General features: G+C 70.3%; 5 protein-coding genes across 5 annotated transcripts in view; 3 read left to right on the top strand and 2 right to left on the bottom strand.

Annotated features, from left to right (window-relative positions):
- Nucleotides 1–62: 62 nt before the first annotated feature.
- On the top strand, nucleotides 63–1,439 carry CHLNCDRAFT_142234 (hypothetical protein; the record flags this gene model as incomplete). Its single annotated transcript, XM_005850312.1, has 4 exons — nucleotides 63–232; nucleotides 371–578; nucleotides 678–775; nucleotides 908–1,439. The coding sequence occupies 4 exons, from the start codon at nucleotides 63–65 to the stop codon at nucleotides 1,437–1,439; spliced, it is 1,008 nt and encodes a 335-aa protein (XP_005850374.1).
- Nucleotides 1,440–2,086: 647 nt separating this feature from the next.
- Nucleotides 2,087–3,525, bottom strand: CHLNCDRAFT_142233 (hypothetical protein; the record flags this gene model as incomplete). Its single annotated transcript, XM_005850067.1, has 6 exons — nucleotides 2,087–2,239; nucleotides 2,379–2,433; nucleotides 2,549–2,627; nucleotides 2,738–2,804; nucleotides 2,895–2,975; nucleotides 3,145–3,525. The coding sequence occupies 6 exons, from the start codon at nucleotides 3,523–3,525 to the stop codon at nucleotides 2,087–2,089; spliced, it is 816 nt and encodes a 271-aa protein (XP_005850129.1).
- Nucleotides 3,526–4,236: 711 nt separating this feature from the next.
- On the top strand, nucleotides 4,237–7,223 carry CHLNCDRAFT_142232 (expressed protein; the record flags this gene model as incomplete). Its single annotated transcript, XM_005850311.1, has 8 exons — nucleotides 4,237–4,285; nucleotides 4,473–4,733; nucleotides 4,935–5,162; nucleotides 5,367–5,606; nucleotides 5,801–6,373; nucleotides 6,574–6,708; nucleotides 6,863–6,927; nucleotides 7,062–7,223. 8 exons carry the CDS (start codon nucleotides 4,237–4,239, stop codon nucleotides 7,221–7,223), a joined length of 1,713 nt encoding a protein of 570 aa, XP_005850373.1.
- A 512-nt stretch (nucleotides 7,224–7,735) lies between these two features.
- On the bottom strand, nucleotides 7,736–10,624 carry CHLNCDRAFT_20545 (hypothetical protein; the record flags this gene model as incomplete). The annotated part of the gene is made up of 8 exons (XM_005850066.1): nucleotides 7,736–7,861; nucleotides 8,075–8,213; nucleotides 8,441–8,641; nucleotides 8,848–9,026; nucleotides 9,190–9,339; nucleotides 9,584–9,832; nucleotides 9,998–10,093; nucleotides 10,322–10,624. 8 exons carry the CDS (start codon nucleotides 10,622–10,624, stop codon nucleotides 7,736–7,738), a joined length of 1,443 nt encoding a protein of 480 aa, XP_005850128.1.
- A 243-nt stretch (nucleotides 10,625–10,867) lies between these two features.
- CHLNCDRAFT_57098 (hypothetical protein) overlaps nucleotides 10,868–14,657 on the top strand; it is a gene marked incomplete at its 3' end in the record, with an annotated part of 4,635 nt that continues 845 nt past the window's right edge. The window contains exons 1-10 of the mRNA XM_005850310.1: nucleotides 10,868–11,131; nucleotides 11,272–11,395; nucleotides 11,655–11,760; nucleotides 11,992–12,136; nucleotides 12,327–12,481; nucleotides 12,657–12,892; nucleotides 13,116–13,412; nucleotides 13,608–13,801; nucleotides 13,977–14,090; nucleotides 14,262–14,652. Coding sequence (XP_005850372.1) covers nucleotides 11,061–11,131; nucleotides 11,272–11,395; nucleotides 11,655–11,760; nucleotides 11,992–12,136; nucleotides 12,327–12,481; nucleotides 12,657–12,892; nucleotides 13,116–13,412; nucleotides 13,608–13,801; nucleotides 13,977–14,090; nucleotides 14,262–14,652 — 1,833 coding nt within the window. The 5' untranslated portion in view covers nucleotides 10,868–11,060. The remainder of the gene's footprint in view (nucleotides 11,132–11,271; nucleotides 11,396–11,654; nucleotides 11,761–11,991; nucleotides 12,137–12,326; nucleotides 12,482–12,656; nucleotides 12,893–13,115; nucleotides 13,413–13,607; nucleotides 13,802–13,976; nucleotides 14,091–14,261; nucleotides 14,653–14,657) is intronic.

The following is a 14,657-nucleotide window of genomic DNA, read 5'->3' as shown; positions in this document are numbered from 1 at the left end:
TCCCTTGGCGCCAGGCTGGGAGCTGCACCACGGCTGGCTGCACGGCTTGCACGAAAGGGGCGATGGCCTTGCGGGTGCCGCCCGCCAACCAGAGCATGCCAGATGCCGAGGTGTGCATCACAGACCTGTGCCAGGAGTCGGCGCCTGGGCTCCCCGCCAACCCGGCTCTTTTCAGCTACGTGCCCAACTGCGCAGACGCCTCCTGTCTGCCCTCTACCGGCTGCACAGCCTGGTGCGCTGTGCACGGCCCTCGGCTGGCGGGTCCCTGTGTGGTGCTGTGCAGCTTGCCCGGCCTGGCTGCTGGGTAGGGTAGGCTTGCGCCGCCGCCATATCCCCCCGCCATTCTCCCTCCCTTTTCCATGGTCTGCAGCAATACGGGCTTCTTCCTGGTGCGGCATCCCCTGGTGCCCGGCGCAGCCATGTGCCAGCAGTGCCAGGGCTGCCCTTCCAACCTGTGCGGAGCGCGAGGCTGCATTTCTTGCCCCGTCCTGGGCCTGCCCAGCCGCGCCGCCGTGCCCGGCCTGCGCAGCCTCACCGGCCTGCTGGTGTTTGCCTGCCGTGGGACTGGCGGGCCAAAGGTGGGCAGGCTGGCAGCTGTGCCCGCCCCCCCTCCCTGCCTTGCCCCAAACTGCCATGCTGTGGCGGCGCCTGAGCTGGGTCTCTCGGTACACATGCAGGCTTTCCAGGGCCTGGGCACGCTTCCCTACACCGCGCTGTGGCCGGTCTCCGAGTTTGCTACCTGCCCCACCCTGTACGGAGAGTTCCAGTTCTCGTGGTGAGTGCTGGCTGCAGGGCTGGCAGCACTGCATCTGGGCCAGCCTGCCGCGTCGGGCCCTTGATCTCACCCGCCTGCCTCCCCGGCCACCGCCTGCCTCCCCGGCCACCGCCGCTGCCTGCCTTGTTGCAGGGACAGCGCCAAGTCGCTGGCCGACGGCTTCCCCACCAACCAGCAGTTTGGCGTGTCCAGCTGGTTCCTGCGCAGCCGCCCCGCCTTCCGCTTTGCCGGCAACAGCACCACCCGGCTGGGGTTCACGCTGTACCGCCGCAGCGCCGTCACCGCCACGCTCCAGTATGTGGACGCCAGGACGGGGGCCAACACCACCCGCACCTTCTTCCACGCCCTGCCCCGATCCCAGAACCGAGTGTGCATAGGGGTGGCCAACTACGTGCGGCTGGCGGCGGCGGACTCGCGCATGGCGCTCCACATCACCGTCACCAACCTCAGCAAGCGCAAGGTGCTGATTCGGCTGACGGGCGAGCGCTCGCTGACGCCGCGCCCCGGCAGCCCGCCCAGCTTTGTGGGCGGGCGGGTCACCGTGCTGGACCGCGGCGGCGCTGCGCTGGCCAACCCAGCCAACTCCACCATCGCCTTTGACAATGCCGAGAGGGTGCTCATCCTGGCAGAGGATGCAGAGTGGGGGCAGCTCAAGGCTGTGTAGCCGCACGCGGCGCTGCTGCCGGCCCCAGATGAATGAACGCCGATGTACTGGCTCGAATGCATCCTGGTCTCCATCATCTGTGAATTAACAATATTATTGCATTGCTTCCTTGACCCTCCCTTTGCATCCCCTTTCATCCTTGCTCCTCTTCTGCTTTACTCCTTTTCACTGTTTCTAAGTTTCTACATATGTTGTTACAGTTTGCAGTTTCCGATCACTGGTCGGCTCATGAGCATCGACGTGTAGGGCAGGCAAGGGGTGAGACTGCAGTGTGAGCACTGGAATGAAAGAAGGCAGGGGTGCTCGGTGCAGGCACAGAGTCGCTAGGTAGCAGCGGCAGCGTGCCAGAGGGACAGGTAGCAGAGCCGGGTGAAAGCAGGAGGCTGGCGGCTAATGTACACAGGGGACGGCCTGGGGGCAGCGCGAAAAAATGTGTGTACGGCGCTGCGGTCGGAGATACAGCACCAGCAGTCAAACAAAAAGAAGCACATGCGGCAGCTGCAGGGAAGATGCGAGCCATCTCGGGGCTGGCAAAGGGTTGCAGGACTGGCCCACCCGTCCCTGCCGCAGGGAGGAAGCAGGCCTGACTGCAACGGCCTGCCGGACGGCAGCAGCAACCGTGGCGGCAGGGTCGGGGCGGCGCCCGCTCACGCCTTGGCCTTTGCGAAGCTGCGCTCGCCGTCGCGCCCAGCCTGCAGCCGCGTGGCGGGCGAGGCCCGCACCTCCTCGTGCGCCAGCAGGTTGGCGTCGTCGCCCACAGGCGCCGCATCCTCGGCCTCATACCGGTCCGGGTACTCGTACTGCACGGCAGCCAGGAGTCAAGGGTGACTGCCGTGACTGCCGGGGCCAGTGCTGGCTGCGCATGGCTTCCACACAACATCAGAACCATGTTGTGTGGCAAGGCTGGATGGCAGCGCCGTCGCTGCAGCTGCCCCGCACCTGCAGCTTGCGGCATGGGATGTAGCGGGACCGGGAGGCGGAATAGCTGGAGAAGCTGCAGGGGGCAAGGAGAGCAGGCGCGGTGGGGATTGAGCTGGGGTGAGTCTATTCGGCGGGTGCCGCAGCGGCTCGTGCGCCACAGAGCGGTGTGTTGTGTGGCAGCGGCTCACTAGTTGTCCAGCGCCCTGTGCACGATGCGGGAGTCGATGGGCTGGATGTTGTCCTGCGCCACATACTTGGTGATGCGCACTGCGGGGAGGTGAGGGGGCAGGGGAGGTGAGGGAGCAGAGCAGGCGTGGCGGCCCGGCGCGGAGGCCAGGCTCGCGACAGTCGCCTGGGGGCGCTGCCTGAGCACTCACCGCCGCCAAAGAGCCGCACGCAGTCGGTCTCATCCGGGAGGCAGTAGTAGAAGGGTTGGTGGGGGTGCTGCATGTTGCAGGGGGCATGCAAGCGATCCTCAGCCCTCCATGCTACCGCGGCACACTCTGACGCGGGCTCCCCCTCACTCTGGCGCACCTGCACGTTCATGGCGCGCTGCCAGTCCTCATCTCGCTGGCACTCACGGTCCCAGCCGTAGACCACACCGCGGAAGCCGTACTGCAGCAGCGGCAGCGAGGGTTGTTTGAAGGGAAGCAAAAGCGCCAGAACATGGCCCCAGCCACAGTGCCAGGAGACTCACAATTGAATGACGCAGTGCACACGCGGCACGCCAGCACCGACGCGCTGCACAGCCACCACAGCCGCAGCAGCCACCGCCGCCCCTCACCTTCTTGTGGATGAACACCTGCCCCACCGCAAACTTCACGCCGGTCTTGTCCTCGCGGTCGCGCCGCACCTCCCGCATCCCCTGCACCTGCTGCGAGTAGACGGTGTGCAGCAGGCGCACGCCGTCGATGCCCCGGTCCAGAGCCTCCTCCGCCTCCTCCCCCTCCAGCTGCCGGCAGGCGTCAAACTCGGCGCGGGCTATGGGCGGGATGGCGGCCGCATCTTGCAGCGACAGCGCGGCTGCTGCCGCACTGCCGTGGGGTGCCAGCGCGTGCACGTCGCCGGGCCGCAGGCTGAAGGGCACGTCGGCGTTGGTGCGGCTCCACTTGAGCATGGCCCTGTACACCGCCAGCGCCAGCCGCTTGTCCCCCCTGCCTGCCATGCTCGCAATCACCCTGCAAGGTGGACCAGGCAGCTGGTGCCAGCACGTGAGGCCGACGCAGTCGAGCAACCAGAAGCGACAGAGCGCCAGCAGCGCAGCGGTCGCACCGCAGCCCAGCACATCCAGCGCGCTATTGCGCCCGCTGTCTGCCCCAGCTGCTTTGTGCACAGGCACAGGCGAGCCCAGAAGCACAAGAGAGGCGGTCAGCAGTGCACCAGCCAGGGCGCGCAGACGTGTGGTCACAGGGCCGCTGGGGCACCCGCCGCCAGCACTGAGCAGCTGGTAAGCGGTGCGTGGTGGCGCGCAGCAGGTGTCTCACCTTTCGGGCTGGGTGTGGCAGCGGCTGCAGCACCGCAGGCACTGCCAGAAGCACTGGTGATGGGTCCAAACTTCGGGTGGATGTAATCACAAGTGGTTGGGACTGCACGCCGAAAAACTGGGAGCTTGGGGCCGATGGCACACGCACCATCGGCCAGCTCAGCTTGCACAGCGGCCAAATGAGGTGCTGAGAGCTTCTCGCGTTGTGGTTCCTCTTGATCGTCTCAAGTGCAACGCCTCCACCGCTGCTGCGAGCAGTTCCGTCATTTCCTCTTCTGTGCCGTTCGCAGGCACGAGCGCACAGGCCCCCGCAGCACTGCAGCGCATGCTGAGCGGAGGGAATCAGGGTAGCTGAGGGAGATCAGCGTGCAGGCGTGTCGGCAGAAGGACGGCATGAAGATAGCAGAATGCGGGAGTGGAGGGAGCGTGAAGGGACCCGTGGGTAAGTCACAGTAGCCTGGCAGACCGCCAAGCTGCCCTCGGCACGGTCCTCGACCCCGCCGGCAGGCAGGAGGGCAGCTTGCGCGCGGCGGGCGCGGTCCGTCCCGTCCCGGTTCTCGACCAGCGCCCGACCAGCAGTCCTGCCTGGCTCACCTGGCCCCCCATACGCCCTCCCTGCCTGCGAGCAGACTTCACAGGCTTCTGGGCGCTGGCGAAGCACGAGGGCATGGATGAGTTCCTGCGTGCCGCGGGCTTCCCCTGGGTGGTGCGCAAGGCGGCGCTCAAGTTTGGCGGCTCCGCCGTCGACCTCGTCGCGCACTCGGGGCCGCTGCTCAAGGTCACCTCGCTCAACGCCAAGGGCAGCTGGTTCCGGGAGTACGACGTGGAGCGGGAGGTGGTGCAGCGCAACGCAGAGGGCACCATGTGCAAGACCAGCAGCTGGTGGGAAGGTGCGGCCGGCGGGGTGCTGCCGCTGCGCATGGCCGCATTGCGCGCGCATGCATGTGGGTGCTGCCCCCATGCACGTCGCGACAAGCAGAGCGCTTTGCTCGTTTGGGCCAGCACGTGGGCAGGCAGGCAGACCAGCAGATCGGCCCCACACCCATCACCCGCCGCGCCCCCCCACCCCCCCACCCCACCACCCAGCGCAGGCCGCGTGCTGCGCAGCCGCATGGAGGGCTCGGAGCTGGGCGTGGTGGAGTCGTGGCGCTACCTGCACGGCGCCAGCATGGCGGTGCGCACCGCGCTGCGCCCCGCGCGCGGCGGTCCCGAGGCCGTCGTGTTTTGGTTCTTCGACCGCATGGAGACGCTGTCGAGGCACGTGGCGCGCAGCCACGGCGGCAGGAGCGGCGCCTCGCTGCTGCAGCTCATAGAGTCGGGTGCGGTGTGTGTGTGTGTGTGTGGAGGCAGCGAGGTGGAGGGCAGGAGGGCAGGATGCAGGGGGCAGGAGGCCGGGAAGGAGCAGGGCGGCGCAGCTGCCATAGGCGTCCATAGGCCATAGGCGTGCAGCCACCCAGCCCCCATGCTCGACCCCCTGCCCACCCCACCCTGCCCGCCGCCCACCCTTGCTGCTGCTGCTGCAGACCAGCGGCGCGTGGCGCGGGCCACCCGCACCGACACCGCCTACCTGCAGGACGTGCTGCTGGACTGGCAGCGGTGGAAGTCGCCGGCCGACGACTTCATCCACGTGGCGGCACCCCCCGCCAGCCTTGCCCGCCACAGCCGCCGCCGCCGGTCGCCCGGGTCGGGCAGCCCGCGCACCATGAGCCCCGTCAGCATGAGCAAGAGCCCCAGCAACGACAGCCTGGCAGCGCTGCCGCCGGGTGCGCGGGCGGGGCGGGGGGCGGCCGGCGGGAGGCGTGCTGCTCCAGCCTTGGCTGCTTCTACCGCCGCCTGTGCCACCCTTGCCCGCTTGCCTGCCTGCCTCCACATCACACCCAGCCTGCTTTGCTCGCAGCCTTGCCCGCTGGCCTCCCTGCCTCCCCCTTGACGCTCCCCTCCCTCCCTGCTGCCCCAGGCACGGAGGTGCGCAGCGAGGCTCGCTCTATCCGCAGCGACAGCCGCGGCAGCCGCGGGCGCATGGCCGACGCCGAGCTCAGCAGCAACGCCCTGGACCGCATGGCTCGCCAGGCCGCCGCCCTGGCCATCTCTGACGAGAGCGCCGCCGCCTCGCCGCCGCCCGGGGCCAGGGCGGGCCTGCCGCCGAGCGGCGCGGCGGCGGCGGCGCAGCAGCAGCAGCAGGCCGCGGCGGCGGCGGCGGCGGCGGGCCAGCCGCGGGCGGGCAGGGAGGGGGAGGGGGATCGCGAGTATGGGCGCGAGCTGACCCTGTCCTACCCGGGCGGCGTGGAGGTTCCCGTGGAGGCGGGGGGCAGGCAGGGGGCCCCACGGGCCGACTCCCTCAGCTTCCGCTCCCCAGCCGCCGGCTCCCCCCGCAAGGGCGAGGGCGAGGGCGGCGGCGTGCCCGCGGCCCCCGACAGCGACGTGGCCACCCGCGGCTCCGCCCACCACCAGCGCACGGGCTCGGTGGGCAGCGTGGGGCCGCAGCGCTCGGCGCACTACAAGAGCCTGTCGGCAGACTCCACGGGCAGAGGTGGGCGGCGGATGACGGGGCTGTGTGTGTGGGTGGATGTGTGTTGGCCAGCAGCCCGCCTGTGTTTCCGGGAGGCTGCTTGGCAGGTGCCAGGAACGCCTCGTGCCAGGAATCGCCTCGTTTGCCTGCTGGCATGTGGTAGCACGCACGGGCTGCCGCCGACTGCGCCTGCCTCTGCCTGCCGCCCGCCCCCGCCGCAGGCGGCGCCGCCAGCACGCCGGGGCGCGCCAGCCCGCGGTCCACCACCCCTGCGGCGCACCCGCCGCTGGGGCCTGCGGAGCAGGTCATGGCCTTCCGCCTGCACGAGTTCTCAGACAGCCGCGGCATCGCCTCAGGTAGGGGGCACCTGCCTGCCGGGGCCTGGCCTGCAGCTGGGGCAGGGATTTGGTGTGAAGAGCTTGGGGAGCGCTCATCCCTCTGTCCGTACCTGCATCCATGCCTTCTCACAGCTGCCTGCCTGCCTGCCTGTGCCCGCCCGCCTGCCTGCAGTGGTGCCTGTGGCCACCCCCAACGACACCTCAGAGCCCCAGCTGCTGAGCATGAGCCCCGAGCAGGTCGGCGCACCCGCGGCAGGCTGCTGCCTCCTGCGGCCGGGCGCGGTTGCCAGGCCGCGCTGCCGCGCCTGCTGGCGCCGGGGCCCGCCTCACCCTGCCTCTGCCCTCCCCGCCCCTGCCCCTGCCCCCTGCAGGCTGAGGAGACTGCCGCCAAGCTGCGGGAGCTGGAGTCAGACATGCTGCTGCGGCGGCAGGACAGCCGGCGCGGGTGCAACCTCTGTGGCTGCTTTGTCGTCACGCTCGCGTCAGACACGCTGCCAGAGCACCTGCGGGTCTGGGAGATGAGCCTGATGTAGGCGCCCGGCTGGCGCCTGGGGCCGCCGCACTCTTTCTCCCTCTCCCACCTGACGCCTGTGGTGCCCCACACCCTGACAGCTCCCGACAGTGCGAGCGTAGCGCGCCTGACCTCCACCACAGCGCAGACCAGACCTGCCTCTCTCTCTGCTGCCCCGCCCTGACAGTAGCCCGCCTGACCCATCTGCGCACAGACTTTCATATCCACTATGCCGAGTCGCGTTTTCCAGTGTACACCCCTTCTCCGTGCACCCTCCCTTGCCTTTATGCACAAGTGCTGGTGCCCGCATCTGGCTAGAGTGTTACAAGCAAGGTCTATTGCAAGATATTCCGTTGCCCAGCCCAGGCACAGCAGCTGTTGCAGGCAGCGCAGGCAGCAGCACTGCCCAGCCTGCCCCAGTCGGGGCCCAGCTGGCCGGCCGCCCCGAGGCGCAGGGCCGCCGCCCCCAGCCCCGGGCAGCCTGGGGAGGGAGGCCGGGGCCCGAGCGTGCCTCCTGCCCGGGCGTGCCGGGGCTCAGAAGTCTTCGTCCTCCTCCAGCGCCGCCTGCAGCTCCTCCTCCATCTTCTCCCGCAGCGCGGTGGCGTCCTCAAACTCCTTGACCGCGCCGCCGCCCGCGCCGTACCGCATCGCCTTGACGGCCTGTACCGCGCAGTCGCAGCCAGCAGGGGAGCAGGGCCGGCATGAGCAACACAGTCGCTGGCAGGGCCGCTTCTTGACCGCTCCGGCGCGAGCCCTGCGCCCTGCCATCCCCAGCGCACACACACACAAGAGCATACACACACCCAGCCATGAACCCCACCACCTGCTCGGCGGTACGCCTGCCTATGCGCCCCCCACCCCACACACCCCCACCTCGTTGTGCACGTCCATGCAGAAGGCGATGCGGGCGTGGAAGGCGGCCTGCGGCTCGTCGGTGGCGTAGATGTCGGCAGGGCGTGCCGCCTCCAGCGTGCCCGCCTCGTGGTCAATCACGCCCTCGATGCCACCGTCCCTGCGGCGCGGCGGGCGGGGGTGGGTGGGGCGCGTGCGCAGGCAGGGGGAGGCAGGGAGGCGATGCAGCAGGGGCGCACGCAAGGCGGGCGGTCACCCACCCCAGCTGCAGCCCTGGTGCAGGCCTTTCCGGCCATCCCCAGCTGCACCCAGCCACCCCCAATCCACTATCCCCTCCCATGGTGCGCCAAGCCGCCCCCAGCCCCCCCACCCCACCTACCCACCCACCTGATGGCCTTGGCCACGATGCTCTCCGTGTCTGTCACCGAGGCCAGGCCCAGCTTGGCGGCCACGTCTGCCAGCGAGATGCGGAAGTAGGCGAGGGAGATGCGGCGCAGGCCCGCGCGGATCACGTTGTGGCGCAGCCGCACAACCAGGTTGTGGGTGCGGTCGGCGCGGAACACGGCCTCGTGGGCGGCAGCCACCGCGCTGCGCCGCGGGGAAGGAGGTGAGGGGAGGGGAGGAGAGGGGAGGGCAGGGGACGGAGGTGAGGCGCGGGTGGGGTGGGAGGTGTGTGTGTGTGTGATGATGTTTGGCAGCCGAGTCTGCCAGAACCACACCGCCCAGCTCATGCCGACCGCCCCGGCCAAGCGCCCTCACCCTCTGCCCTCCCCAGCGGCGCCAGCCACCCCCACCTGAAGGCCGACAGGTCCCCTCCCCTGACCGCCTGCGTGAGGTCGAAGTAGGGCGCCAGCGGGGCGGCGGTGTCGGGCGCGGTGAACTCGGTGCGGTCGGGCACCTCGCCCAGCAGCAGGCGCACCAGCACCAGCCACTTGGCCACCGCCACCCGGAAGCCCACCGCAGAGGTGGGGGCCTGCACACGCCGGGGAGGGGCAGGCAGGCGTGAGGGAGGGCGTGAGGGAGGCGTGTGCCGAAGTGCGAGCGAGGCCGGCTGCTTGCGGTGTGCTGGTGCGCCCTGCCACAGCATGCCCACTGTCCTCTTCTCCCCTGCCGCCGCCGCCCGCCCGCCCGCCCACCTTGCGCACCGCCTGCTGCAGGCAGTCCTTGGCCTCGCTGTACTCCAGCTGTACCGCCCGTATGCGCCCCAGGTAGTGCAGGTAGCGGCACGCCTGCTGCATGGACCGGCTGGTCTCTGGGCGCTGCGCCTTGGCGCGCAGGCGCTCCGCCTGCGCCACGGGAGCGGGGGGAGGGGTGGGGTTTGGAGGGGGGCTGGGTGGGAGTCGAGCACGGCGACCCGCCATACACATGGCTGCATTTGGCCCCGACCGTGCGTGTACCACCCATCCACCTCGTCGACACTCCCCGTGCACCAGCCTACCCTCCACTCAGAATCCTAGTCGCCTGTGCTCGGCCCCACCCCTCCCACCCCTCACCCCCCCCACCCCACCACCACCACCACCCCACCCCCACCTGGTCATACAGGCTGTCTGCCAGGTAGTTGCGCAGCAGCAGGTTGAGCAGCGTCTCCGCCCCCACGTCGTCGTGGCGCAGCACCGCGGTGCGGTGCAGGGCCAGCAAGCGGGAGCGGATGGCGGGCAGGCTGCCGGCGCGCTCGTGGGCCAGGGAGAGGTAGGAGCAGATGCGGGCGGCGATGACGTCCAGGGTGCGGCGGTTGAAGGTCGACAGGCGGTCCACAGCCGCGCCCGCCACCTGCTGCGCCTGCAGGCAGGGAAGAGGGCGTGTGGGTGTGGGTGTGGGGTGAGGGTGGGTGGAAGGGGGGGCGGCCCCGGGTGGGGTAGGGCGCCGGCAGGCAAGGCACGCAGAGCAGCAGGTGCCAGAGCTGGCCTAAACCATGACGGGGGTGCGGCTGGCCTGCCCACCCACCAGCTCGTACTGCTTGTGGTCCAGCAGGAACATGAGGGTCAGCAGGTGAGCATACATCTCAACCTCGGGAAGAGCGTTGGCGGGTGGCGGCGCCGCCTCCTCCTCAGCCGCCGTGCCGTTGGCTTCCGCGCCGCCATCCGCATCCATCGCGCTATCTGCCACCTGTGGGACGGGAGGCGCAAGGCCACGGGCTGGCAGGATGAGTGGCAGGTGCTGGGGGGCTGGCACCGGCGGTTGGCTGGTTGGCGGCGAGTGGTGCCGCACCCGGCGCGGTTTGCAGCCGCAAGCTCGATGAGCCTGCTGAATGCTTGGGTCACCCAACACTCGCGCAGGGCACATGTCAAGATCTGCAGCCCCATGGCCCACCTGTTTCACAGCCTCCTGCAGCTGTTGTGCTGCTGCCGAGGCAGGCGGCAGCGCCGACGCCAGGAAGGCCTGCAGCTCCTGCGCCGTCAGCTGCCTGCGCACCGCCGCCGTCTGCCGCAGCACCCGCCCAAACAGCGTGCGGGTCTCCTTCTCCGCCACGGCGTTGGTGATGAGCCTGACGTTGCTGCGCAGCACCGCCGGAGGCTTGATGGGCTCCACCGCAGGTTTCTGCTGCTCCTCTGCCGGAGCCGCATCCTTCATGTCCACCTCCTTGCCCATCGCGCTGCCAGGCTGCAGAGCACGACTGATCGAAGCGGTGGCTCACAGAAGACTGATCGGAGAGCGCCCGTGGGACGGGCAGGTGGGGAAGGGGCTGATGTATTGCAGCTGGATCGCCGCTAGTGCCTCCTGGGTGATGCTCGTCTCGGCCGCCAGCTCGGCATTTTTGCCACGAGAAGAGGGGCAGCTGGCGGCAGCAATGCCGCTCTTTCAGCTCCCGTTACAACCAGTGCTACTTCACATTGCTTCTGGCTGCTGCTCAGGTAGCCCAGCGGCCCTTTTCAAGTGCCGCGGTTGGCCCTTGCTGCCAATGCCGGCCTCCCCGCTCCAGGCGCTTCACTAGGCCGCCACCGAGCCTGTACAGGCGGTTGGACGCGATAGCCGAGGGGCTAGGAGGTCCAGGGTGGTGGGGGACGCCATGGCCAGGCTCGCTGTGCTGTGCAGCAGCAGTGGCAAGACGGTGGAGCTGGAGGTTGGCTCCCATGCACGGTGAGCTGCTCTGGGGAAGGTCGAGACGCCCGCAGCCGCGCCACACTGTCGCCAGCCCCAGGAGGCGCCGCCTGGCCGGCCGAGTCCCGCCGCTCCTCGCCACGCCACCTCTCCGCACCCCTGCCTGCCCTCGCCCGCAGCGTGGAGGTCGTCCAGCAGACGCTGGCGGAGCTGACGGGCATCCCCAAGGGCGACCAGATCCTGATGTGCGAGGGCGCCCGCCTGGACGGCGCCAAGCCGCTCGCCGCCTATGGCCTGCCCTGGGTGAGCCATGCTGCGCTTGCCGGTACTGCCTGCCGCTTGGTCTCTGGCAGGCTGCCTCTCGCCAGGCAGCTCTCTCCACTGCGCCACGCTCTCTCCTCCTCCAGTACCCCTGGCTTCTTCGCACCACCAGTTTGCAGCCCACGTTTGCAAGCCAACCGTATGTTTGTGTTGGAAGTTGGGTCTGTGCCACCAGAGCCTTGCCTCACTGCTGGCCTGCTGAATGCTCCGTCCCTCTCCCTGCCGCCCCACCTGGGTGCAGGAGGAGCACGACAAAGTGCACGATGTGTTCCTGTACAGCCGGGCACACCTGCGGCCCGACGCGCCGCTGCCACCGCCCGAGCAGCTGCCCGAATGCCCCCTGGACCGTGAGTGCTGCTGGCTGGCGGCCTGATGATGGCGCAGCTTGTGCACTTGTGCTGTGAGCTGTGTGCACCCACGTCCATGGGAGTGCAGGCAGCTCAGCGGGGCCACCCGGTATCCGGCGCGTCCCTGCCATGCTGGCACCGACTGGCCACAAATGCTGCTTCCGTGCCGCGGGGCACAAATGGTGCCTGATGTCAGCCAGCTGCCTCCCCCGCTGCATGCCTTCCCCGCAGTGAGCGGGCTGGAGGGCATCGCGCAGCAGCGGCACCGCCTGGACGAGGCCGGCAGCCCGCTGCTGCGCCTGCTGCCCGACTACCAGCGCCAGTTCCAGGCGCACCTGCTGCAGGCCAACGCGGCGCACGAGGCCAGCCAGCAGCGGTGAGCGCCCCCGCTTGCCCGCCGCCGTTTGCAGGGCAAACGGCAGCACGCCCGCGCTGTGGTGTCTGCATGCCTGGCTCGCAAGTCCCCCACCCCAAACCCCAACACTGGACTCGCGCGCCGCCACCTACACGCCTGCAACCGCATAACACCCCGCCCACACCGCTCCCCCCGCTCCCGCCCCCCGCAGCATGGCCACCTGCGCGCGGCTGGTGAGCGAGCAGGAGGTGCAGGCGCTGTCCATCGACGCCGCCACCTCCAACGTGGAGCTGCACTACGCATACATACGCGACTCCTTCGGCGCATTCATGGCACGCTACCAGCAGCAGCACGCGCAGCACGCGGGTGGGTGCTGGGGCAGGGTCCGGCGGGGCAGGGCGCCCTGGGCCGGGGAACAGCTGGGTCAGGGACGCTCTGCTACCTTTGCCTGCCACCGCCCCGCCCTGGCTGGCGCCCTCCCCTCCATACCCAACCTTGTGCACACGCCGCCCCCTGCTCCTTTGCTCGCGCGCGTGTGCAGAGGTGCTGTCCCGGTTTGAGCCCGACCTGCAGCACCTGGCCGCCACCGAGCTGCACCCGGCGCTGCGCGGCAGCGAGGAGGGCGCCGCCAGCCTGGCGGGCCTGGTCAGCGCCGAGGCGCTGCGCGAGTCGGCGGCGGCCTGCGCGCGCGGCCACCAGCACTTTGGCGGCAAGGTGGCGGAGCTGGAGGGGCTGTTCGGCATGCTCAAGGCGGATGTGGAGGCGCTCTTCATGCAGGTGGGTGCTGGGGGTGCATGCGTGGGCGGGTGCTGTTGCTGGGGCTGCATGTGTGCCGCCCCCCTGTGCAGGCCGCGCGCCCAGCAGCCTGCCCTCCGCAGCCTCGCGGCGTGCAAGGCATGCACGGCATGCACACGCAGCCTCTGTCTTCTTGCGCATGCCCCGGCACGGCACGCCACCGCGCCGCTCACCCCCCCGCCGCCGCCGCCGCCGCCGGGCGCAGGCCCCCAGCGTGGACCTGGAGGCTCTGACGCGGCAGCTGGAGGAGCAGCACGGCGCGGTGGATGAGCAGGGCAGCATCGTGGCGGCGCTGTCCTCTGACCTGTCCAAGGTGGCGCAGCTGGTGGAGCAGGCGGGGGAGGCGGCGGCGGCGGCCGACCCCGCCGCCTCGGCGCACGTCTCCGACACGGTGCACATGCTGGAGGCGATGCGGGAGGCGCACGTGGGGCACCTGCTGCCGCGCGTGGACGGCTGCCGCGCCGCGGTGGAGGCCTTTGCGGCGCAGTGCCTGGACTGCAAGGTAGGGGCGGGGTGTGGGATGGTGGCAGCGGCGGCGCTGCTGTTGCGTGGCATGGGCAGCAGCAGGCCCGCCCCGGCTCGCTGGCGGCAGCTGCTGGTGGCAGCTGCTCTGTGTGATAGGCGCGTGTGCCTGCCTGCACTCATGCGCGCGCCCTCGCTGCCCCGCCCCGCCCCCCTTGCCTCCCCGCACCCGCAGAATGCGCTGACGCGGGACGTCTTCACCCAGCTGCGCACCATCTCCTCGCAGCAGAGCAAGATCCGGGAGATGAAGAACAAGCTGGCGCTGTTCCGCGAGGCGCTGGCGCGGCAGGAGGGGGCGGTGCAGGAGCTGCTGGTGGTGCGCCGCGTGCCCGCCGCATACAAGCAGTGCCTGGCGGAGTGCGTGCGCAGGTGAGGGGCGGGGGCAGGCGGGGCTGCGGCGCAAGCGCACGACGCTGCATCCAGCCCCGTCGCATCGCATGCTGCTGGCCCAGGCGTGTTCCGCTTCGCCGCCCTGCCTGCACCGCTCCCTGCTGCCCTGCCCTCTCCCATGACCCCCTACCCTGTGTGTGTGTGCGCGCTGCAGGGGCGCATTCATGGAGAAGTATGCGCACAGCGCGGCGCAGCTGGCGGAGCGCATGGGCGCGTTCCGTGAGAAGGAGCTGGCCATGCGGGACGCCTTCCGCAAGCATGTGGAGCGGTGAGGGGCGCAGGCGCGGGCGGGCATGAGCGGATGTGTGCTTGGTAGTCTTGCGGGCGGGTCGACCGGGGGCCCTGTGGAGGGCATGGCCCAGCTCGGCTGATTCATGCAGCCCGCGGCAGTGTTTGTTGCCTCACAGCTGGCTGCCCCTGCGCTGGGCTGGGGCCGCAGGCTGATCCCGGCGCAGCTGCTGGAGCGCATGGGGCTGCTGGAGCAGCCGCCGCACTGCCAGGTCAGCGTGTCGTCGGCGGAAGGCGAGCGCCTGCTGGGCGTGACCGTGGACGACGTGCGCCGCATCCAGCTGCCCTGGGCACCCGCCTCCCTGCTGGCCCCGCCGCCCTCGCCCACGTCGGCGGGCACGCCCGGCGGCGCCGCCAGCGGCGGCAGCAGCCGCGACGGCTCCCTGCACCCGTCGGCCGCCGAGCAGCAGCAGCAGGAGGAGGAGGCGGCCGCGGCGGCGGCGGCGGCGGCCGAGGTGGATGTTACCTCCATGCTGCAGCTGGAGAATGCCAAGCTGCGGGCGGAGGTGGCCTCACAGATCGCGCTGGACTGCATCCGCGCCGTGCA

The sequence above is a fragment of the Chlorella variabilis genome, assembly GCF_000147415.1.
Source record: "Chlorella variabilis unplaced genomic scaffold CHLNCscaffold_4, whole genome shotgun sequence".
NCBI classification, from domain to species: domain Eukaryota; kingdom Viridiplantae; phylum Chlorophyta; class Trebouxiophyceae; order Chlorellales; family Chlorellaceae; genus Chlorella; species Chlorella variabilis.
The sequence above is the reverse complement of the archived record's forward strand: the minus strand, read 5'-3'. Positions and strand labels throughout refer to the sequence as shown.